At 44.6% G+C, this 25655-nt stretch overlaps 1 protein-coding gene across 2 annotated transcripts in view; it reads right to left on the bottom strand.

Moving 5' to 3' along the window:
- LOC122544222 (nectin-2-like) overlaps nt 1–22987 on the bottom strand; it is a 65870-nt gene extending 42883 nt beyond the window's left edge. Inside the window, exon 1 of one of the 2 annotated variants that reach the window (XM_043683301.1) lies at nt 22672–22987. In XM_043683301.1, the coding sequence (XP_043539236.1) occupies nt 22672–22723 (52 nt within the window). In that variant the 5' untranslated portion in view covers nt 22724–22987. The remainder of the gene's footprint in view (nt 1–22671) is intronic. The other variant, XM_043683300.1, reaches the window with a different exon arrangement.
- Between the last annotated feature and the right edge of the window lie 2668 nt (nt 22988–25655).

The raw sequence follows: 25655 nt of genomic DNA, 5'->3' as shown, positions 1-25655 counted from the left end.
TATTTCAAGTGTCTGTAAATATCAACCATTGGCTCAGAAGCTTCAGACACTTAGATATACCCCCTAAAACAAGTAACACACCACCCACTTTGTTCCCTGCCCCCAACCGCCAAAGGAAATGGTTTCTCTCCCTCAAGTGTTTGAGTCATCTCACGTCCCTTGTTCATACCTTGAAAATCTTAAATGAAGTTACTGGATGAGCCCAAGTGAAGCTAAATTAAACAAGAATGAAACCAGAAGGAGAAAACATATGAAGCCTGGTGATGACCCAATGCTCAGAAGATTGTCTATTTTAGTCTGTTTGTGGTTAGCTGAAGGATGTTTATACTGAGTGCAGGAACTCAACACCAATGGCCTGAACTGCCTGAAATGAGATGTGGACTGCTCATCAGCTGAATGCGTGACTGTGGTGGAATTTTGCTACATAATTATAGTGCAGAAGCTTGGAGGAGATCTAAAAGTGGTGAACAATGAGTATAAGCTAAAACAGAGGTCAGGGTTAGTTAAAATCAAGAGTTAAGCCTCTTTCCATGGAGATGCAGATAGGTCTGACTGAATTAATGGACTAAACCCATCTGGAATGCATGACATGTTTGTGATGCTTGCCAGTTGTCAATCTGATGGCTCAGTGGTTAGCACTGCTGCCTCACAGCACTAAGGACCCAGGTTCAATTCCACCCTTGGGTGACTGTGCAAACTCCGTGTAGACATTCTCCCAGCACTTGCATGGGTTTTCTCTGGGTGCTCTGGCTTCCTCCCAGTCCAAAGATGTGCAGGGAGGGTGGACCACTAAATTGCACAGACTGTCTGAGGTTGTTCTGGCTCGGTGGATTAGCCACAGGAAATGCATGGTATATCTAAAGGGTAGGGGTATGGGCAGCTCTTCAGAAGGTTGGTGTGGGCTCAATGGGTTGAATGGCCTGTTTCCACACTCAAGGGATTCTATCATTCTACACAACATTTAAAAGGCATCTTGATGGGTATATGAATAGGAAAGGTTTAATGGGGATATGAATAGTAAAGGTTTAAGAGGGATTTGGGCCAGGTGCTGGCAAATGGAACTAGATGAATTTAGGATATCTGGTCAGCATGGATAAGTCAGATCGAAGGGTCAGTTTCGGTGCTGTATATTGGTATGATTATTATATGCTGGAGACGGGACAGTGTCAGAATTAGAACCTACAGCTTCTTTGCATGGAAAGAGTACTTATGAGACCAAACTTTGCCTCAGAGCATAGTTAGCTAGCTCGAGGGAAGTGGAAATCACCTGAGCAATGCCTGTCCTGCTGCTGTCCTCTGACAAATCCGCAGAAACCAGTTCACTTGAGAGTGTAAGCATTGTGCGGTAGGATTTTTGCAGTTTGTTTTGTGATGCATTATGCTTTACTAAAAGAACGTTGGTTATATCCCATTAGAACTGCCTCAGGTTATTGATATCTGGAGGAAACCTGATGGACCAGAGAGAGTGGAAATGAGAGCCAACAGAACAACCTTTGAATATTCTACACTCGAGGGAAAAGATGCACTTCACAATCAGAAGAACTGGCATGAGTTCAACGTAGAAAATCTGAGAATCATAGAATCCCTACAATGTGAAGAGGCCACTGATCCACCAAGTCTGCACAGACCCTCCTACTCAGACACAGCTTCCCACTGTCCTGCCATAGTCCCATATTTCCCATGGCTAATTCACCTTTGTCAGGGCCATGTGTGAATTGAATGGGATGTGGCTTGAAGAAGCTGCTAGGATCTTGGAGGGTTATAGTGAGGATGGCAATGGAGGAGCTCCTTTGCTGTATTTAAGCTTTCTTGACCTGTAGGAATGTTTTCTCAGTCCTACACTTAAGCACCTAATTGGCCTGTACAGGGTAAGGATAGATAATTCTACTTTTTACTCTTATCTCCAGTGTTCAGTAAATAGTCCAGGTGCTGTTTTCCTTGGTGCCTCAGAGGCCAAGAGGTGATTTTATAGAGACTTATGAAATCATGAAGGGCATAGATAACATGATTAGCCAAGATCTTTTTCCTGGAATAAGGGAGTCTGAAACTAAAGGGCATAGGTTTAAGATGAGAGGGTAAAGATTTAAAAAAAAGAGACCAGGGGTGGTGTGTGTATGGAATGAGCTGGCAGGGGAAGTGGAGGAAGCTGGCACAATTACAACATTTAAAAGGCATCTGGATGGATACATGAATAGGAAAGGTTAAGAGGGATATAGGCCAAATGCTAGCAAATAGGACAAGATTAATTTAGGATATCTGGTCAGTATGGACAAGTTGGACCAAAGGTCTCCGTGTAGTACAGCTCTATGACCTAGCCTCTATATCCCTGGACACTATGGGCAATTTCCCATGGCCGATCCACCCATCTCTGGACTATGGTGGGAAACCAGAGCACCCGGAGGACACCCATGCAGATATGGAGAACATGCAAACTCCACAAAGACACATTCGTCAGAGGAATCAAACATATGTCCCTGGCGCTGAGAGACAATAGTGCAAACCACCGAACCACCAGGGCAATATGCTATGCACAGCAAAAACGTACAAACAGGGAGGTGACAATGGCCCAGTTAACCTGTTATAGTGATGGTGGGGTGGTGAGGATTTCACAGAATTCTTTGTTACAGGAAATGGCTCTTATCTTTATATCTCAACGTCAGGCCTCATCTGAAAGATGGCCACTGCCCCCACCCCAGGGTCCCTACTGAGAGGGAGAGGGCGGGGATGGGGGGGTTAGTGAGGGAATGGAGCTGAACAAGGCAATGGGAGGGAACATAGTTCAAAAATGTGGTGCTGGAAAAACACAGCAGGCCAGGCAGCATCCGAGGAGCAGGAGAATCAACGTTTCGGGCATAAGCCCTTCTTCAGGAATGAGGCTGGTGTGCCAAGCAGGCTGAGATAAAGGGTAGGGGGGGAGGGGTGCTGGGAATACGATAGGTGGAAGGAGGTGAGGGTGATAGGCCGGAGAGAGGGGTGGGGGCGGTGAGGTCGGGAAGGAGATTGCAGGTCAAGAGGGCGGTGCTGAATCCGGGAGTTGGGACGGAGATAAAGTAGGGAGGAGGCCAAGGACCTGCATGTCCTTGGCGGAGTGGGAGGGGGAGTTAAAGTGTTCAGCCACGGGGCAGTTGGGTTGGTTGGTGCAGGTGTCCCAGAGGTGTTCCCTGAAACGTTCCGCAAGTAGACGGCCTGTCTCCCCAATGTAGAGGAGACCACATCGGGTGCAACGGATACAGTAAATGATGTGTGTGGCGGTGCAGGTAAATTTGCATGGAAGGATCCATTGGGGCCTTGGAGGGGAGGTGAGGGGGGAGGTGTGGGCGCAACATGAAGGGGGTGGGGGGGAAAAAAAAGAATGGCAGACTGCAGCAAAAGTGAAAGGAAGTTGTCGAAATGGTTTGCTCTCAAGTGATCTGAGAACAAAAAGCTGTTTGGAGCACAGCCATGAAAGGCCTTATCTTAAAACACTGCAATTCACCGCCAGGTTCCTACGGCAACGGGAGCTGCCAGCACAAAAAGGCAGATCTCATTGAAAATCCGGCCAAATTAAAACTCCCAGTTCACTCAGAAAACAGCTAAGGCAGTCAGTCTTCACCAGGAAAGTGTCGAGATTGGGTGGGGAGATGAGGGTATGTGATGGAGACAGACAGACACACACACGGTAGGAAGGAAAAAAAGGGGAGAAGAGAGATGGAAGAAGGGGGAGAGAGACAGAGGGAAAGTCAGACCGAGGCAGAGAGAGAGAAAAGAGGGAGGAGTGATAAAGGGCATTTTAACATGGTGGATTGGTCATAAAATAGAACCAAGTTACAAATTTCAGCTCTGATCGGGAAATTATATTGAACCAGTTGAAAAAGACAAAGCCTAAAGTCAAGGATATTTGTGGGTTTTGGCTGTTTTAAATTCAGAATCTGTTAGCAATTCTGAGATACATCTTCACAATGGTGGGGTCTGAGTCCATGGGAGGTTCCAACTCCGGGGTATGGTGGCTGCCACCGATCCTGTGGGGGGGGGGGGGGGGGGGGGGGGGGGTGTACTTCAACTCCCATAGCCCAAAATAACAGATCTACAAACAAGCACAAGAGTGAAATGTGTCTGTGGCTGCAATATTAGCTCAGTACTTCCACACTAGACCTCACACCACAAGTTATCACTCTTAGTGAAGGGCGGAATTTCATAGTCATAGAGAAGTACAGCACAGAAACAGACCCTTCAGTCCAACTTGACCATGCTGACCAGATATCCCCAACCTAATCTAGATCCATTTGCCAGCACTTGGCCCATATCCCTCCAAACCCTTCCTATTCATATACAGTACCCATCCAGTTGTCATTGTACCAGCCTCCACCACATCCTCTGGCAGCTCATTCTATACACACACCACCCTCTCAGTGAAAATTTTGCCCTGTAGGACTTTTTTATATCTTTCCCCTCTCACCCTAAACCTATGCCCTCTAGTTCTGGACTCCCTCACCTCAGGGAAAAGAACTTGTCTATTTATCCTATTCATGCCCCTCATGATTTTATGAACTTCTAGAAGGTCACCCCTCAGCCTCAGATGATCCAAGAAAAACAGTCCCAGCCTATTCAACCTCTCTCTATAGCTCAAATCCTCCAAGCCTGGCAACATCCTTGGAAATCTCTTCTGTCCCCTTTCAAATTTCACAACATCCTTCCAATAGGAGGGACACCAGAATTGCATACAATATTCCAAAAGTGGCCAAACCAACATCCTGTACAGCTGCAACATGACCTCCCAACTCCTATATTCAATACTGCGACCAATAGAGGAAAGCATACCAAGCGCCTTCTTCACGATCCTATCTACTTTCAAGGAGCTATGAACCTGCACTCCAAGGTCTTTTTGAGAATGTGAATAGGGTATAAGCAGGCAGGGAAAGAGTTAAGTTTTGAGTTGTGCAAAATAAGAGGTGCAGCTGAGCATGACTCAGATTAGATAAGAATTTACAATTAAGAATGGGATGCTGGAGGCAAGGATAATGGGTTAACAAGGTGGAAAAGCATTTAACAGGATGAGGTAGCATTCAGTATGTAACATCAGTTAACAAGGTGAAAATGTACTCATTATGTAAAGCCAATTATTCATTGTGTAACAGCAGATGGCTTAATCTTTACGGTTGATGCTCACTGATTGGAATGGTCACCCAATCACTATGTATGTTGCCTTGTCTGGATGCTCCTCCCTGTAAACTATACAGTTCATTGAGAAACTACAGTTCCAGAGAAGACAGGGAACTGATGTCCCTGTGCACATTGGCGGCCATTCTCTCTCCCTCCAGCGCCTGGATGGAGGAGGTAAAACTATACTGATGAAATTCAACATGAGCAAATGCAAGGTCTTGCACTTTGGAAAAAAGAATGCGGGCTGGACTATTTTCTAAACAATGAATAAATTCATAAAGCCAAAGTACAAAGGGGTCTGGGAGTGCTAATCCAGGATTCTCTAAAGGTTGATTTGGAGGTTGAGTCGGAGGTTGAGTCCATGGTTAAGAAAGCAAATGTAATGTTGTCATTTATCTTAAGAGGCTTGGAATGTAAAAGCAGCGATGTATTACGGAGACTTTATAAAGATCTGGTTAGGCCCCATTTAGAATACTGTGTCCAGATTTGGGCCCCACACCTCAGGAAGGACGTACTGGCACTGGAGCGTGTCCAGCAGAGATTCACATGGATGATCCCTGGAATGGTAAGCCTAACATAATGACTGAGAATCCTGGGATTGTATTCATTAGAGTTCAGAAGGTTGAGGGGAGATTTAATAGAAAATTACAAGATAATGTATGGCTTAGAAAAGGTGGACACTGGGAATTTGTTTCTGTCAGGGAGGGATACTAGGGCAAGGCCTTAGAATTAGAGGGGGTCAATTTAAAATGGAAATGAGGAGACATTTCTTCAGCCAGAGTGTGGTGGGCCTATGGAATTCATTGCCACGGAGTGCAGTGGGAATCGGGATGTTAAATGTCTTCAAGGCAGAGATTGATAAATTCTTGATCTCACAAGGGATTAAGGAATACGGGGAGAGTGCGGGTAAGTGGAATTGAAATGCTCATCAGCCATGATTGAATGGTGGAGTGGACTCGATGGGTCAAATGGCCTTACTTCCACTCCGGTGTCTTACGGTCTTATACTGCGTCTCTAAGCATTTTGCTTCGACTTGGGGGGCGTGGGATAGGGGGAGGAATGGGACAACACCTTTGTTCAGCAACATTCCCTGAGACCTTACCATTAGGTGTATAAGTCTTGCTAAGGTGTGCTTTTCCCAAATGCAGCACCCCGCATTTATGTAAATTAAATTCCATCTGCCATTCCCCAACCCATTGGTCCATCTGATCAAGATCACGTTGTAATCTGAGGTTACCTTCTTCACTGTCCACTACACCTCTAATTTTGGTGTCATCTGCAAACTAACTAACTATATCTCCTATGTCCAAATCATTTATCCCCAAATCATTTATATAAATAAGGAAAAGGAGTGGATCCAGCACCAATCTTTGTGGTACTCCACTGGTCATAGGCCTCCAGTTGGTAAAGCAAGCTTGTAACGCCACCAATCTTCTACCTTCGAGCCAGTTTTGTATCCAAGTGGCTAGTTCTCCCTCTATCCAGTGAGATCTAACATTGCTAACCATTCTCCCATGAGTAACCTTATCAAGTTTACTTATTGAAGTCCACATAGATCATGTCAATTATTCCACCCTCATCAATCCTCTTTGTTACTTCTTCAAAAAAAAACTCAAAATCAACTTTGTGAGACATGATTTCCCATGCACACAGCTATGCTGACTATCCCTAATTAGTCTTTGCCTTTCCAAAATACATATAAATCCTGTCCCTCAGGATTCCCTCCAACAAGGTTCATGTATGGAATGAGCTGCCAGAGGAAGTGGTGGAGGCTCATACAATTGCAACATTTAAAAGGCATCTGGATGGGTGTGTGAATTGGAAGGGTTTGGAGGGATATGGGCTGGGTGCTGGCAGGTGGGACTAGATTGGGTTGGGATACCTGGGTCAGCATGGATGAGTTGGACCAGAGGGTCTGTTTCTGTGCTGTATGATTCTATAACTTGCCCACCACTGACATCAGGCTCTATAATTCCCGAGCTTTTCAGTTGTCCCCTTCTTAAATAGTGGCACCACATTAGCCAACTCCAGTCTTCTGACACCTCACCTGTGACTATCAATGATCCAAATGTCAGCAAGAGGCCCAGCAATCACTTCCCTAGCTTCCCACAGAGTTCTAGGGTACATCTGATCAGGTCCAATCCAATTAAATTTAAACCATGAATTGCTGCAAGACCCCATTAGGGAAGGAAATCTGCCATCCTCACTCAGTCCTGCTTACACATGATCTGCAGTGATGTTTGAATGTTTGAATGGCATAACATATCTAACTCAGTTCGAGGACATTAACATAAAAAAAACCAACAAACTGGTGGTGGAAAGAGGAGAAATTGATCCCTCCCCCTGAACTCCAGATATTTAGCATAAAGGCCTATTCCAGACCAATCAAACCGGATTGAAGTTGCTGAGACTGTCACCGATCTGTTGAGGAGCCTCGGACTGGTTGCTATTTCCACAGCAGGTTAGTCAGGATCAACTTGCTGGCCCGTTCTCTCACAAATTTACAGCTGGTAAAGCGATAGGTATCACGACTGCTGATGTCTGACCTGCTCCAGTCAAACCCACTCATGTCAATCATCAGTTAAAAGTTTGTCAAAAAAAAAAAGCCCTTCGTACTATGGTGTGCATTGGTGGGTGAAAGGGGGGCGCAGGTGAGGAGACAGGGAGCACAATCTGTGCACTTAGCAATATGTTTGAGTAATAACAGTCCCTGTTGGAATGGAGGAAACACAACAGTGAGAATGATCAGGTCATTTGGTTTTGAGATAGTGGGAGATACGAAGGTCTTACAAGGAAAGGCCGAGGGACTGGAGGCTGTTTTCGTTCGAGAGAAGAAGGTTGAGAGGTGACTTAATAGAGACATATAAGATAATCAGGAGGGTTAGATAGGGTGGACAGGGAGAGGCTTTTTCCAAGAATGGTGATGGCGAGCACGAGGGGGCATAGCTTTAAATTGAGGAGTGATAGGTATAGGACAGATGTCAGAGGTAGTTTCTTTACTCAGAGTCGTAAGGGTATGGAATGCTTTGCCTGCAACGGTAGTAGATTCGCCAACTTTAAGTACATTCAAGTCATCATTGGACAAGTATATGGGAATACATGGAATAGCGTAAGTTAGATGGACTTCAGATTGGTATGATAGGTCGGCGCAACATCAAGGGCCAAAGGGCCTGTACTGTGCTGTAATGTTCTATATTCTACAATCAAGCAAGGGGTGGAGAGAGAGGAGGATCAGACACATAGATGTCCATGGCTTCGGTGTTTCTTAATTTCTCACAGTTCAGTCAGGACCCAGTGCTCTGGCCTAGTAATCTGGTGATTTCACCAGTGGTGTAGCTGGTTTAATTATTACCACTGGCAGAGTAGCAGAGCAGGCGAAACAGGAGCTTAATGACCACACACAGCACAAGCTCCTGATAAGAGAAGTCTCCCCGACACTTCCACTTACACCAAGAGCACTTCCTGTCTCTGTGTTTCAGCCAAGAATTCAAAACACTAAAAATGTCCCAAAATGGCATAAACAAGAAGTCTCAAAACTACTTTAGGACTCATCATTCACAGTCCCTGAAAAATCTATAAAACCTGACAACCCGAGTGAGGAAATTCTTCCTCATCACAGAAATGACAGACCTCTTACCCAGAGACTCAATCTGAGCTCTGCCCCTAGCTTTAAAATCTCCAGTGTGAGACCCTGGCAAAATCTCAACATTTATACAAGATAATTTCTGAAACACCAGTGTCTGAGCCCTCCTTCCTCAACCTCTCAAAACATTACAAATAACAAAACCAAACACATGACTACGTTTAAAAAAACCCACAAGCTCAGTGATATAAACAGAGACCTAAGGTAGTGCCAAAGACAGCAGTGACTCTTTGCAAATAACAGTGAAAAATACTCTTTTGCGTGTTCAGTACATGTGATAATAAATATACCTAATCTAACTGCACCATCTGTCTCTCTCTACCTCCAGGCTACCCCCTGACCTTCAAAACATTGAGGGGCAGGGTGGGGGAAGAAAGCCACTTGAATTCCAGCACAGTGACAGGATGAACTAAGATTGGAGTTTTTTTCCCAGGAATGCAGAACAAAAGAGATTCCTCATTCAACTCATCCCTCATGAAAAAGGGGGATGTGTGAGAGGCATCTGTGCTTTCTCCAACCAACTTTCCACATCAGTGGTCTGAGTTTTTAAAAAAAAAGGAACCACTGAAGAGATTTTCAGTCGGAGATCTGATGAGCAGAAATATGAGGGAGGTAACTCCAAGGAGGTAGTTTTTTTTTTAAGCATCTTAAGCCTGGTGTCTGATTTTTAACTTCATCTTAAAAAAGGGCGAGGAAGCAAACAACAGCAATTTTCTTTATTTATTCATGGGACCTTGGTGTCACTGGCTAGGCTAGCATTTATTAACTATCCCTAATTGCCCAGAGGTCAGTTAAGAGGTAGCCACATTGCTATAGTGTGGAGTCACATGCACACCCACACAAGGTTGGGATGACAGATTTCCTTCCTTCAAGGAGGTGGTGAGGAGCTGCCTTCTTGAACCGCTGCAGTCCATGTGCTGTAGGTAGACACGCAATGTCCTTAAGGAGGGAGTTCTAGGATTTTGACTCAGCGACTCTGAAAGAACAGCGATATAATTTCAAGTCAGGTGGTGAGTGGCTTGGAGGGGAAATCACAGGGGATGGTGTTCCCATATATTCTTCTGCCTTTGTCCTTCTAGATGGAACTGATTGTGGATTTGGAAGGTGCTGTCGGAGGATCTTTGGTGAATATCTGTAGTACATCTTGTAAGTATTCGCAACAGTATGTACTGAGTATCAGTGATGGAGGGAATGGATGTTTATGAATGTGGGATTAATCAAGCAGGGCCTACCTTGCCCTGGATGGTGCTGACTTCTTGAGCTACACCTGTCAAGGCATGTAGGGAGTGGACAGATGGTGAACAGGCTTTAAGGAGTAAGGAGGCGAGTTACTCACTGCAGGATTCCTGGCCTTTGACCTGCTCTTGTAGCTACTGTGTTGATTCCGCAGGTTAAGTGGCTGGAGGAGGCTACTGAGGTAGGAAAGGGATGGAGAAATTTGGTAACCTAGATGAGAAATTTGGAAATGGGTGGTCTCTGAGCATGGGGCAGGCAGTGGGATAGGAGAGTTTTGGATTGTACGCAGGATGCACAGAGTCCAGGATAAGAAATAGGTGTCTGGGAAAACATTTGATAGCTTCATCTGATGATTCTCTGTGACCAGTGGCAATCATGTGCCCTACTTAACCAACATTTGAGTGCCCTGTGAGGAGAGATTAGTGAATACAGACCCAAATGAACCAGAGTTCAGAAAGATGAAGGAGGTGAGGGATCGGACTGAAATGTACAAAATTCCACACAGGTCTGGACAGACTAGATGCAGAAAGAGTGTATCCCCTTGTTGGAGAGTCAAGAACCAGGACGCAACCTCAAGATATGAGGCAGATCATTTGGGACTGAGTTGAGGAAATATTTCTTCAATAAGAAGATAGCAAATCTGTGGAATTCTCTATCAGAGAAGGTTGAGGAGGTTCAACTCACCGATTACAATTAAATGAAACAGACAAATAGAGCTTTAGATTTAAAAAGGCATCAAGGGGTTTAGGGAGAAAGCAGGAATATGAAACAGAGATAAAATCATGGAACCCTTATAGTATAGAAGCAGCCATTCGGCCAATCGAGTCTATACCAACTCTCCGAAGAGCATCCCACCTATATCCACCCTATAACCCTGCATTTCCCATACCTAATCCACCTAACCTACACATCCCTGGACACAATGGCAATTTAGCACAGTCAATCCACTCTAACCTGCACATCTTTGGACTGTGGGAGGAAACTGGAGCACCCAGACAAAACCCACACAGATGCGGGGAGAATGAATGTGTGGAGTTTGATTCCACCCTTGGAAGAACGTGCAAACTGGGGTCCCTGGCATGGAGAGGCAGCAGTGTTAAACACTGAGCCACCAGAGGATTGGCAATGATCCTATACTGAATGGTGGAACGGGCTCAGACGGATTGAATGATCTGACTATGGGTATCCCTCTTAAAAGCAAAGGCGTCTTTTTAAAATATAATGAAACATTGTCATCCTAATATACCCCAAGCAAATCCCATGGTTGGTTTCATGTCAAAATAAATTCCTGATTTGTTAACTAGGTTATTCGATAACTCAATAACATTGCCATTCCTACAGAGAGTGAACTATACAGCACGAGAGAGTGCGAGCAATCGAGAGAGACACAGAGTGCAATCCAGTCCAAGAACACGGTCTTGTGCAGCGCACACCTGCTTATTATTTCACGGGTGTCCTCGCTCAAAATTCACAAGCTCAAGGACAACTGCAGAGAGAGACACAGAATAAAAATGCCAGCAGAACCCACACAGTTCAACAACGTCCAGCTCAATCCAACACAACCCTTTAGGTTTTACATGTGCATGCCTCACAACATGCATAAGTAATTGCCTAATAGTACACAAGAGACTGTCGGCAACTCAAAAGGAAACAATGTTTATATATATCCTTAGAGCACCAATTGGAGCTGGTTTCAAGATCTTTTACACTATCTAGCTACGAGACACATTGTAGCACAGAAGTAATGGGTCGGGTGCTGGCAGGTGGGACTAGATTGGGTTGGGATATCTGGTCAGCATGGATGAGTTGGACCGAAGCGTGTTTCCATGCTGTACATCTCTAGGATTCTAAATTTAAACCTAACCTTCGAGCTCTCACCTCCTTCTCTCTAGTTGCTCCAGCAACACACCCAAGCACCCATCTGATCAGATTATAGTTCAGTTCTGGAATAAAGTGCTCTGAAGAGCTGCGAAAGGGTTTATCATGTTTAAGAAACTATTTAAATGCAAATTTTGTAGCAGAAGTAACAAAAAGATCAGAGGCTAACCCTACAGCTACTTCAGCCAAAAATATCCAATCTAGTCACGTGGAGAATATCAACATGACTACCTTCCCAAATTTTAATCATCGAGTCCAGTACCCGATTGTTATCGCAACACACAGCACAGCCATTAGGCTGAACGGTCCATTTCTGTGCAGAAAATATTTGTGGAATATTACCCTCACTCTTCCCCAATTTCCAAAAACGGAACTGGGTGAGAAATACACTCCTCTGTCGCACCAAACAGATTTAGCAACAGTCTAATTACAGAACACTCCAACCAATGTAGCAAATCACGACCACATTTCTGTGGTCAGTGATCACTTTGGTTTGATTCTGCGAAGAGGGACTGAAGGTGGCTTCCTTTAAAGGTGATACCAGTCTAACAGAGCAGCATTAAAAAGGACCACTGGGGTAACCGCAGATACGCGCCTCTACCACAACATTACCAAGCAGCAGTAGCAGCCTGGAGCCACACTGAGCTGCAAGATCCCAAACTCCAGCCCGTGGGAAATTTTGAGAGTCGGGGTGTGCAAGTGGCATGGACGGAAGGAGGTAATGCAGGGAGAAAAGGGGAAGTGAGCCAGACATTTGTTGGAATTCTGAAATGGCTGCACTCCTCCCATTGAGATGAAGCAAACCTGTTTAACAGGCAGTGTAAGTTTGGGTGTGTCTGCTTGGGGTGGAAACGCAATGTTACCTCACGAGCATACAATAGATATAGATCTATTACTGCTGTTTAATGAGAGCTGGAAATGTGGGACACAAGAACTTTAACAGCAAGTAGTACACCTGACCAGAGGTGGCAACAATTAAAATTTCAGTGGTCTAGAAAGGAGAGAGCGCGCACAAGAGCACACACGAAGCACTGTCAGGTTTAGCTCAATGCACACTCCCTCCTCAGATGCTGAAGGTTTCAGCACTCACTCCAATGCTTTGAGCATGGAAACCTGGCAAAACACATTCAGTCCCATACCACTCAGCTGGGTCAATCGTTCAAAGGAGACACTAAAACAGGGCCTATGCCTCCATTCTTTCAGAAAGAATGGCATAAACGCTGGGCTGCCCACAGCCAAAAGGTTAACCCTTAACCAACAATCCAAAGCAATGATCCAATTGTTCGACTGATTCCTGTTTGTCAGAGCTTGCCATCTGCCATTGGTTCCCATTTTCCTCCTTGAACCAGTCCCCTCACTTTGGAAGGTCTTGGGGATAGCCCTGGGCTGGGCTACACAAACGCAGGCATTGGCCCACTCCTTCAGCCAATCACATGACATAGCCTGCTTCAGTCAGTCAGTCAGTCAATCACTTCAGAAAACTCCCAACTGCAGCACTCAATGCTGTCTCATCAATTACCACAGTGCCTGTGGGCTATCAAGGGATGTGGGCTGATGGGTCTTGTTAAGTGACAAGTCACTAACAACACAGATGAATAGCCTTGAGGAGCTCCATTCTCTCTCAGTGGTGTCTAACCACCCAGCTTCTTGCACCTTGCCTTCTGATTTCCATTGTTCCACCTCCAGTCCTCCTGGTCCGGAGGCCTAAGCTCACTTATTCGCTTTCACAAACCTCTCTCTATTTCCTCTCTCAAAATAGATTCAGAACTGACTGGTGTTTTGCTAATATTAACCCATACTAACATTACTTGTGGCCCAGAATTAGATTGCTCGATGACAGGTTAAAATGCATTGTGCAAATGTCAGCCAAAAAGCCTGTACCTTAATTGCACTTGGAGAGCATCAGAAACCACACCAGTAAGCATCAAGAAACATCAGACTTTCATTTTTTTTTAAAACAAGAGCATCATGTGTTAGACCTCTCTGTCCAAGTCAGCGTGTCACATTCACAGCACAGAAACCATGATGTTATTCAAAGTTCCTCCAGTCTTTACAGGTTAGGAAGTTCAGCTAGGTTGATCGCATAACATTCAACTCTACTTACCTGCCTTTACCTTTCATTCCCCTTATTGATCAAAAATCTGTCTATTGCTGCTTCAAATATACTTAACAACCCAGCCCTGGCAGTCCCAGGTGGTGAAAAAATGCCACACATTCACCAATTCAAGTCAAGTTGCCATAGTCTTACTAGACCATAGGGCTGCTTTCTCATTAGAAAGTGATGACTGGTGGTGGTTTAATCGGAGTGTCATCCTTCCTCAGGTGAGGGTAGAGGTTGGAGGAGGACAGCCCTTCATGGTAACCTCAGTCAGTGTGGGGATTGAACCCATGCTGTTGGAATCAAACCACTTTGCAGACCAGCTGTCTCACCAACTGAGCTAAACCAAACCCCTACCCCAGACATTCGCCATCCTCAGGAGAAATTCCACATCTCTGTGGGCCCCTTAGCTTGAGATGATGCACTCTGTTCCTCAAGTCTCCCACAAGGGGAAATCAACCTCTCCACACCTACCCAATCACATGTCCCAAAAATTTTATGCTTCAATAGCATCGCCTCTCATTCATCTAAAAGCCGATGAGTAACTGGGCCAATCAACTTCTCCTCCATAAGACAGTCTCTCCGTATCCAGGATCAGCTGAGTGAACCTTCTTCAGACTGCCACCAATGCCAGTCTATCTTTCCTTCAATAAGGAGACCAGAAGTGATCATAGTTTCCTAGCTGGGGTCTGGATAGTGCTTTGTACAGTTTTAGCAAGACTTCTCCATGATATACTCCGTTCTCTTTGTAATAAAGGCCAGCATTTTATTTGCCCTCCCTATTATCCGCTGAACTTGGATGCTAGCTTTTTATGATGCACGCACAAGTTCCTTTCTTCTACCTGCCAAAAAGTGTGTAACGTCACATTTTAACTCTGTCGGCCAAGCATTTGCCCGCTCACTGAACCTGCCTTTTTCCTATTGTAAAAACCAAAAGAACTGTGGTTGCTGTAAATCAGAGACAAAACAGAAATTGCTAGAAAAGACTTAGCAAGTCTGGCAGAATCTGTGGATAGAAATCAGAGTTAACGTTTCAAGTAGAGTGATCCTTCCTCAGAACCCTCAATTCCAGCAATTCCTATTTTGGTCTTTGTTCTACTTGCGCCACCCTCATCACTTGCTTTTCCACTATTAATGTCATCCACAAACTTGACGACAATACATTCACTTTCATCATCCAACTAATAAACAAGGCAGGCAGACAGAGACACAGAGACAGACAGAGAAATAAAAAGTGACCCTTAGCACTCATCACAGGTTACCAAAATCCAAAAAATGTCCTCCTTAGCTCAACTCCCTGTCTATTACTTAGCCAATTCGCTATCCTTGCTAATATACCAACCCCAACATTATGGTCCGTAATCCTATTAAGTAGCCTGATGTGTGGTAACTTATTTAACACCTCTTTAGAAACAAAACACTATATTTACTAGTTATGCTTCATCTATCTAGATTGTTACCTCGAAAATAAAGCGAGTGAATTAATCAGGTAATGCACTGTCACCAATCATCTGGAGAGGACTATAAAAGCAGGGATATACTTCTGAGGCTTTATAAAGCTCTAGTCAAAGCACATTCAGAGTATCAGGAGCTATTTTGGGCTCCATACCTCAGGAAAAGACGTATTAGACCTGGAGCAGGTCCAGAGGAGGTTCACCAGAATTGGGAAGATGTTTCCAGTGGGTGGAGATTGAGAGAAATGTCTCTGGCCAGACAGTGGTGAATCTGTGGAATTCATTGCCACATCACTGTGGAGGCCAGATCATTGAGTATATTTAAAACAGAGGTAGATATGTTCTTGGTTGCCATGGGGATCAAAGGTTACGGGGAGAAAGCTGGAAAATGGTGTTGACTTATTAGATTTTAAAAAATTAGATTCCCTACAGTGTGGATACAGGCCCTTCGGCCCAACAAGTCCACACCGACCCTCCGAAGAGCAACCCACTCAGACCCATTACCCTATACCTAACACTAAGGGCGATTTTGCATGGCCAATTCACCTAACCTGCACATCTTTGGACTGTCGGAGAAAACTGGAGCACCCGGAGGAAACCCTCACAGACATTGGGAGAATGTGCAAACTCCACACAGACAGTTGCCCGAGGCAGGAATTGAACCTGGGTGCCTGGCGCTGTGAGGCAGAAGTGCTAACCACTGTGCCACCCCAGTGAGCCACCGTGCCGGGGCAAATACAATGGGCCGAATGGCCTAATATCTGCTCTTATGATCATATGGTAAGATTTTCCCCTCATGAAACCATACGGACTCTGCTCAAATTTATCATGTACAGGTATCGCCCGCTTTTCAAAAGCTCATTTCACTTTTAAGAAAGACCTACATTAGTACTTGCTTTCACAAACCAAAAGAAATCCGAAGAGGATTTTAGCTTTTAGGAGAAAAAGCAAAATTTTTCACATATAAACTAATGTTTATTCACTTTACGCCATTTCAGTTTACAGAAGGTTTCATAGGAACACTCTAGGGGCAGGGGAATACCTGCATTTCTAACATAACTGCTCTGATATCCTTTTTATTTTCCATTTACATTTACCCAATGGCAGAGGTTAAGCTAATCAGCCAGGATGGTTGCACAATTGTTGGCACTTTATTCCTTCGTTAGTGACATGGACAAATTCATCCTTTACCGTTCAATTTCCCCTTGAGACTGAATGGGACTGCACAAGAGTTGCATTTTTAAACAGAGTGCCCTTTGTGACCTCAGAACATTCCAAGGGATTTTCTATAAAAAAGGCTAAGTTAAGTGTATTTGAGGTGTCATCACTGTTACGATGTAGGAAATGCTGCAACCAATTTGCGCGCAGCCAGCTCCAGCAAACTGCAATTGGACCAGACTGTCCATTTAGCAATGTTGGTTTATGGGGTGGGGGCACAGCATCTACTTTCTTTCCAAAGGGATCATTCTTATTTATCCGGTGGTGGGGTAAGGAATATGTGTCTCAACGTCACATCTCACCCTGCAAGACAACATTCCAGTCCTACAGCGCTTTGCCCAGCGTAAGCAATAGCTTACTTGGCCTATCTGCACTGGTTAAAGGCGTAACATGAACAATATCCCAAACTGCAGTTTGTCTGCTACTCCTGCAATGTCAGTTTATCGCCCCCATCTGTGAATCAAAGAATGAGGATGACCGCAGTCAGATCAAACAAAGTTACAGCGAAAATAACTGCAGTTTAAAAAAGCAGTTCTAAAAGTGTTATGGTGTGATGGCGTTACACGCAATACAAGGCTACAGGGAGAGAAGGCAGTGCTGAAAAGAAAAAGGGCCGAATTACCACCTCCTGTGCTGCAACACTTCTGTCATAGGAATAAAAAGGGGAAATCTCCTTCCTCGCAACAGATACAGAAATCTGTTCACAGCGTGAGAGGGAGGGGGTTCTCTCTGATGATTAAACAAACATTCCCTGGGACAGCAAAAAGGGATGTTCCCCCAAGCAAATGATTGGAGGCAGATTCATCCTGATTGCCATATGCTGTTCACCGTGAAGGAGGTCAGGCCTTGGTCAAATTGTGGAGGAAAGGAGCTTATTACAGATAAATATACTCAACGATCTAGTCTCCACAGCATTCTGTGGCAATGAATTCCACAGATTCACCACTCTCTGGCCTAAGAAGTTTCTCTCAATCTCCATTCGAAAAAGGTCTTCCCTTTTCTCTAAGGCTGTGCCCTTAGGTCCTTGTCTCTCCTCCCATTGGAAACATCTTCTCAATGTCCCAGGCTGTTCAATATTCTGCAAGTTTCAATCAGATCTCCCCATATCCTTCCAACATCATATATAGCCCCAGAGTCCTCAAACGTTCCTCATGTGTTAAGCTTTTCATTCTGGTCAACCTCCTCTGGACCTGCTCCGCGGCCAATATATCTTTCCTGAGGCATGGAGCCCAAAATAGCTCCTAATACTCTAAATGTGGCCTGACTGGAGCTTTATAAAGCCTCAGAAGTATATCCCTGCTTTTATAATTCTCTCCAGATCAATGATGACATTGCATTACCCAATTAATTCATTCACTTTATTTTTGAGGTAACAATCTAGATAGATGAAGCATTCATTTATGTTTCCCCTTTCATGAGTTAAGCACTTTACAATCAATGCAGCATCTTTTCTTTTGTAGGAGCGGTGGCCATAACTGTATCGCAGAAAATACAGTTGTAGGTCTGAGGGGGTCAAAGACATTTTTTTTAAAAAAAACTACAGGAGGTGCTGGTGTTTTCTTTCCTCCAAACCTCTGTCCACCCCCACCGAGGGTGGTGAGATTCTGAACTGGACTGCCAGAGGTAATGATGGAGGGGAGTACAATTTCATCACTTAAGAAACATTTAGACAGGTCCATGGATGGAATAGGTATAGAGGGATATGGACCCAATGCAGGCAAATGGGATTAGGTTAATTGTGAAAACTGAATGGCATGGACGAGTTGGGCCGAAGGGTCTATGACTATGACTACACAACCATGACCAGGTGCTCAATATCACACGATGACGAAGGGCCAATCGACAGGGGCCTTGGTGTCAAAGAGAACCTCAAAGCCCCTCTGCTCTTAAATATACAAGATCCAGAAGGAACCTGTCAGATTGAATGTTGAATGGACATGAACTTGTCTACAATTAAAAATTAAGGATTCTCCTTTAAAGTGAAAAATTATTTTTCACTCTGCAAAATCTTATTCCCTAAAAACCGGGAAGTCAGAGGTAATAAAAAAACTGATCAGTCAATTTGTTCTTGGCTTGCAGAACAACTTCAGGAAGCAAATGATCTTTTGGTCCTCCCAGCCTGTATTCTTCCAACAGCAGCTGTTGGATTATTTACACTAACCCGAAAGAGCAAGGTCATAGAAACCTTACAGTGTTGAAGCAGACCATTTGGCCCATCGGATCCACACCGATCTTCGGAGAAGCATCTTACCCAGACCCACCCTTTCCCCGTAACCCCACATTTCCAAAGGTCAATCAACCTAACCTGCACCTCTTTGGACTGTGGGAGCACCTAGAGGAAACTCTCACAGACACTGGGAGAACGTGCAAGCTCCACGTAGAGAGTCACCCCCAAAAGAGAAACCAGGGTCCCTAAAGCCGTGAGGCAGCAGGGCTAGCCACTGAGCCACTATGCCACTCAGTGGAGGCCTGACACAGCAGTGAATCTGAATTCTATTCGCTGTCAGGGGCCTCGATCAGGAGATAGTGCTATCCAAATGAAGCAAAGCCAATATTCGAAACGTCGTAGAAAGCAGCCTTTTAAAAAGGAAAAGAAAAGATTCCCACAAGCTCCAGCCTTCCTTATCACACTACTCCAACTCCACCGGTTTACAGGAAGATGAAAGGACACTCATCATAAATGCATGCCAAAAGCCAGAATTCCTCAACGACACAAGAATGCTGTTATCTTTAATCACGTAATCACTCCCATTCTCTCTCTCCCTGATTGTTTCCGGGATGGGAGAGTGGTTTCTGGGAGGGGAGTGTGGTTTCTGGGAAAGAAGACGAGGTGAATTGGGTTGAGTTATTTCCAAAACTAAACACATCCAGCCAATGAGTCATGTCAGAGGTGACGTATAGAGACTGCAATAGATATAGAAGAAACTTTGGGCCTATGACCTCTGAGCACAGGAGGGGCTTTCCATCCTGTGTGAGTGTGAGTCTAGGTTGACAGATAATAATCAATGACAGAGAGAAAAGGGATTATGGGTAATAACTCTATGTCCAAAGTCCAAAAATATGCAGGTTAGATGGATTAACCAGATTAATTTGCCCCATTATATCCAGAAATGTGCAGGCTAGATGGGTTAGCCATTGGTTACAGGGACAGTGTAGGGGAGGGGGAGGGGAGTCTGGGTCGGATACTCTTCAAGAGTTGGTGTGGACTCAATGGGCCGAATGGTGTGCTTCCACACTGTAGAGATTCTATGATTCTGGTTATGACATGAAAACTAGATACTGAACAAAGTTAATCTCCAACTCCAGTTTCCATTCATTCAGAGTTCACAGAATTGAACTAAGTCATTTTATCCCCTCCCTTTATTACTACTTGCATCCTCTCTACTGAAAACCTCTCTTCCCCATTAAAGGCTATTAAACCCAATGCCAGATCTGGTAATCTTTCAGAACTGTTGACTCATTTCTTAAAGTATCGACATAGAGAAACACAAGAAATAGAGGTATGCCCCTTGACCCTGCATCGCCATTCAAAGAGGTCATATTGATCCAATTGTGGCTTTAATTCCACATTACTTTCTGTCCTCAACTACCAATTTAAAAAAAAAGAAATCTACCTAACTCATGCTTAAACATGATCAATGGCCCGTCTTTTACTGCTAACTGGGGAAGAGGAATCCAAACATGAAAGAAATTATTCCACACTTCCACTTTGATCGGGAGGCTACTAATCTTTGAACTGTGGCCCTTCATTGCAGACTTTCCCACAACGGGAAACATGATCCTAGTAACAGCCCCAGGATTTTACTTTTCAACGAGATCATCTCTCATTCTTCAAAAATTTCAAATGGGAATAGGCCCAAACTGCAGCGGTTCAAGAAAGCAGCTGACCACCACCTTCGCCAAGGGCACCTAGAGATGGGGCAACAAATGCTGGGGCCAGCCGGAAAAGTGAATAAAAACAAACCATTAGACCTGTTTCCTATGAACTAACCCCTTAATTACAGGCCTGCATCAAACTGCTTTGAATTCCACTGCATCCTTTCTTCAATAAAGAGATGAAAACTGTGCACAATATTCCTGATACAATCTCAGCAAGACTCTCCGATGCACTCATTTAATCGGATCCTGGGGCAGATATAGTCACATTGTCACTAGACTGGCAATTCAGGATCCCAGGATTAATGTTCCTGGGGGTTGGTTTGAATCCCAGCAGTAGTGGCTAATTCTGAATCCAGTTTAAAAACCTAGATTAAAATGACAGCCTAATGATGAACAAACCATGTTGAACTTCATTAAAAAAAAACACTCAACTGGGTCCTTTAGGGAAGGAAACTGTCATCTTTATTGATCTGTCCTACATGTGACTCCAGATCCACAGCAATGTGTTGATTTTTAACTGCCCTCTGGGCAATAAACACTGGCCCCAATAAATGTCCACATCCCATGAACAAATACAAGTAAAGCAACAACCTAACTTGATACAGTGCCTTTAGCTTGGCTTAGTTTCTTACAAGGGGGAGAAATGCTGGAGATCAGATTCAAAAAAAATTGTGTGGCGCTGGAAAAGCACAGCTGATCAGGCAGCATTGAAGGAGCAGGAAAGGCGATGTTTTGAGCATAAACTCCTCCCCAGGAACGTTTCTCACAAGGGCACTAACCATTTGACATAGAGCCCAAGACATTAGAGCTTAGTCAAAGGCAGTGGTTGCAAAATGTGTCGTAACCAGGGCAGGGGTGGATTAGGAAGGCAAGTTCATAGCACAGGACCCCAAGTGAGGTAAAGCCATGCCTTCCAATGCTGAATGAATGCAGAAGCAGAGAAGGTTCTGGAGCTGGAGGAGGTTACAAAGACAGGGACGGGTGAAGCAAAGAAAGCATTTGAAAACAAGGATGAGGACTTTTTTTTAGAAATGAAAAGAGGAGGCAATGTGGTTCACCAAACACAGGAGAGTATGGCGATGTGAGCAGAGGTGGAAAATGAGCAGAGTCTCAAACCCCAATTTGAGTCTCAAACCCCAAGCGGACAAGACAAGGCGGCAGAATGGGAGGGTGGGGGTACTGGGTGTAGGTGTGTTTATTTGATAATAATGCCTCTATCATAGTTACTCTCCAATGACAACAACAGCTCCACCCAACTGCACCAGGATCTGGTTCCCTTCTGTTCTAACACAGTCAGGACTCTAGACTTTTCACAAAACACACACCCACCAAACTAATCCTCCAATTGTCTCCTATATGCTCTCTTTCTCTCTCAAAAACTGAAAGAAGCAATATACAAAACATCACCAGCCAATTCAAAGGCTTGCATGTTAAAACAAAAACCTTAAAAACAAACTCCCTTGAATTGTGTAATCCTGCAGTGAAAATTAAGTTACCCGAAGGAGGGAGGGTCTAAGAGACAGATAAAAGTGCACTTTGGAAATCAGATATTCTCAAAGGTTCACGCCCTTTTACACGTCCAGAAAAATACCTTTGTCTCTGGAACGCTTGAGACACAAAAGAGAACACGCCTAATTCCTTAAAAAAAACTATTTCTCTTCTGTTTTGAAATGGCGAGGGTTGGAGTTGAATTTTAAAATTAATTCAGTTGGTTGTGTATGTTCATGTATTATGGGAAGATAGAAAAAGAAAACCTGGGTTCTTCCCTCTGGGTAATCTGAGCTCACCCGTTCGCTGTAACTTTACACCAGAAAAAAACAGCTCTAGTTCAGCAGTGACCATAGAGGGAGCAAGGAATTTGACTACAACTGGTTTAAGACGAGCCTTCTGCTGAGACATATCTCGGCAGAAAGACAAAGTGTAGACATTTCAAATTTAATTCCCTCTTTCCCAATTTGAAATCATTCACCAAGGACAGAGAACATACACAGACCTCCCACCTGTAACAAGCCACACCTAAATAATGGCGATCCTAAAACAGAGGCCTTTTTTTCTGCTAGGACAGCGTGTTACTTTTCCTAGGAAGTCAAATCTAAATGTGCTACAGTTAATGTTGCGAGTCCTACCAGTCCAGGTTTGAAGTAACAAGACGAAGGGAATCAGATACAACGTAGCCATTGCTGAAGGAAATGTACAGGTCGGTAGATTTCACACGACAGCAGAGCTGCAGTTCCCAGCGAAATCCACTCAGTCCTTCCGAAGATCTTGATCTGTCTATCGCTGCGACCCTCCGATCTCTCTGTCGCGAGTTTCCCCAAACGTGGCCTGTTCCTTTTCTCTGTATAGCTGCACCCTCGATACTTCCCAATAAAAAAAACCCTTCGTTTCCCAGTATCGGTTGAAAAGACTCCTCCCCCTTTAAGGGCTGTCTCTCTCTCTCTCTCTCACTTCCTCAGACACGATTTCTCCTCCCCCCCACCCCCAGAAACCGAAAGCAGGTTCCCCACCGAACGAAGGAAGATTATCAATGTCTTACAAAGAGAAGGGAGTAGGGGGTGGGAGGACGGAGGCTGAGTGCGGGCGGTGTAGTGAAATGCGGGTCACCACATTCCGAGCTGAAATTTCAGTGTTTCTGGTTAAACAGGCTCGTTTCAGAGCGATTTATGTACAGAGCGTGTTCACCAGTCATCACATCTTTCAGCACCCGCTGAGGGAACACTGCACTGTAATTGGCACCATCTTAGAAATGCAGTGTTAAAAAGTGTTCGATGAGGCTTGTTTCACTTATTCCTCGGCCAGTTTGGAGTATGAAATGGGAAGTTTCTACATATGTCGTGGAGAAAATATTTATTCTTCAATCAACAGCACTTAAAAAATTCTAGGATGTGGTATGTTGCTACTTCTCCTACATTACCACAGAAAGTACACTTCGCAAAGAAATGTCTTTGGCTGTGCCAAGCTTTGTGGCATCCTGAGATGTTGAAAGGTGCTATAGAAATGCAGCTTAATCCTCTCCTGGCGCCAGTGTGATTCCAGTTTCCTGGAAGTTCCGAGTGTTTGGCCCCAGTTGGTGACATCGCTGGGCGTTGCCTTATAGACGCTATAAAAATCGGATTGGATTAGTGTCATTGTAGCTGCTTGGCCATTCAATGTAATCGTACCTCCTGAGATTTCAGCACACATTTCTTGGCTGACCCTGGACTAATAGTACCGAGGGAGTGCTGCACTGCTGCCTCTCCCTCCCTGGACGTGTTGTTAAACCAGGGCCCCATCTTTTCTCGGATAGTGTGTCCTGGTTTACTGTCCAATGCCTTATCTGTGAAGTTAGTGTTCCTGACTGTGGGATCTTTCTGTACTAGAACGATGATTAATCCACAAAACAACTCCATTGTTTGGCAAATGCTTCGGGACGTCCCGACGTTAGGAAGGATGCTATGTGTGATTTTATGATTCACATGCTGCATCTAAACTGAAACCAAGAACTGCTGGAGATTCTGGAACAAAAGCAGAAATTTCTGGAGAAGCTCAGCAGGTCTGGCAGCATCTGTGTGAAGAAAGTTATCGCTTTCAGTCCAATGACTGATGAAGACTCTGCTTTTGTCCCCTCTGATGCTGCCAGACCTGCTGAGTTTCTCCAGCAATTTCTGCTTTTGCCCCATGTTACCTTGTTCCCGAATGACTGAGTTTTCCCAGCCTTCTGAGGGAGTGAATCCCAAAGATTCACACTTCTCCCTGCGAAAAAGAATTCTGTCCCCTCTTGGTCATAAATGGGCTCACTCTTAAACCTGAGACTGCGACTTTCACCTCTTCCTCCAGTTCTGAATTCTCGAGCCAAGGGTGAATAACATCTGAACATCTATCCTGGAACTTCCTCAAATTATGGCTCCAAGCCCCTCATTGACCTTTAATGATCTTGATTCAGCAGTACCTCAATTTTTAAACAACATTTATTTGTTCCCAAAACCTCTGTCTCCCTAAAGTCCTCCAGCCTTACAAACCTATGTTCTCAGCATGCCCTCTTCCCATTTCAGGCTCTTGCATATTTCTATCACTCCAACTTAGGAGTGTGTAATTTAGCCCATCTGGCCTGTACTGACAAAAAATGACTGTTTCAAATCTACATTCAGGTCATAGAGATAAAGAGTAAGAAACAGACCCTTCAGTCCAACTCATCCAGGCCAACCAGATATTCTAAATTAATTCAGGGTGAGCCCAGGTAGCTCAGTCAGTAAACCATCAGACTTTTAATGTGGGTGTCCAGGGTTCATGTCCCTGCTCAGGCAGTTGTTTTTGGGATGGTTCAGTGGTTAGCACTGCTGCCTCACAGCAGCAGGGCCCTGGGTTCGGTTCCAGCCTTGGGCCACTGACTGTGTGGAGTTTGCACATTCTCCACATGTCTGTGTGGGTTTCCTCCAGGCGCTCAGGTTTTCTCCCACAGTCCAAAGATGTGCAGGTTGGGTGAATTGGCTGTGCTAAATTGCCCATAATGTTCAGGGATGTGCAGGTTAGGTGCATTAGTCAGGGGAATATATAGGGTAGGGGGAATGGGTCTGGGTGGGTTACTCTTCTGAGGGTCAGTGTGGACTTGTTGGGCCAAAGGGCCTGTTTCCACACTGTAGGGATTCTATGGAATCTAGTCCCATTTTCCACCATTTGGCCCACATCCCTCTAAACCCTTCCTGTTCATGTACCCGTCCAGATGCGTTTTAAATGTTGTAATAATACCAGCCTCCACCACTTCTTCTGGCAGCTCATTCCACACATGCACCAACCACTGCATGAAAAAGTTGTTCCTTAAGTCCCTTTTATATCTTTCCCCTCTCACCCTAAACCTATGCCCTCTGATTCTGCACTCCCCACCCTGGGGAAAATATCGTGTCTATTTATCCTATTCATGCCCCTCATGATTTTAAAAAACCTCTCAGCCTCCAAACCTTCAGGGAAAATAGTCTCAGGCTATCCAAACTCTCCCCATAGCTCAAACCCTTCTGCCCTGGCAACATCCATGTAAATGTTTTCTGAACCCTTTCAAGTTCCTATAGCAGGGAAACCAGGATTGAACTCAGTATTCCAGAAGATCCATTTTCATATCCTTGAATATTACAACATT

This window comes from Chiloscyllium plagiosum, chromosome 47 (assembly GCF_004010195.1).
Source record: "Chiloscyllium plagiosum isolate BGI_BamShark_2017 chromosome 47, ASM401019v2, whole genome shotgun sequence".
Taxonomy (NCBI): Eukaryota; Metazoa; Chordata; class Chondrichthyes; order Orectolobiformes; family Hemiscylliidae; genus Chiloscyllium; species Chiloscyllium plagiosum.
This window is presented reverse-complemented; position numbering and strand designations above follow the sequence as displayed.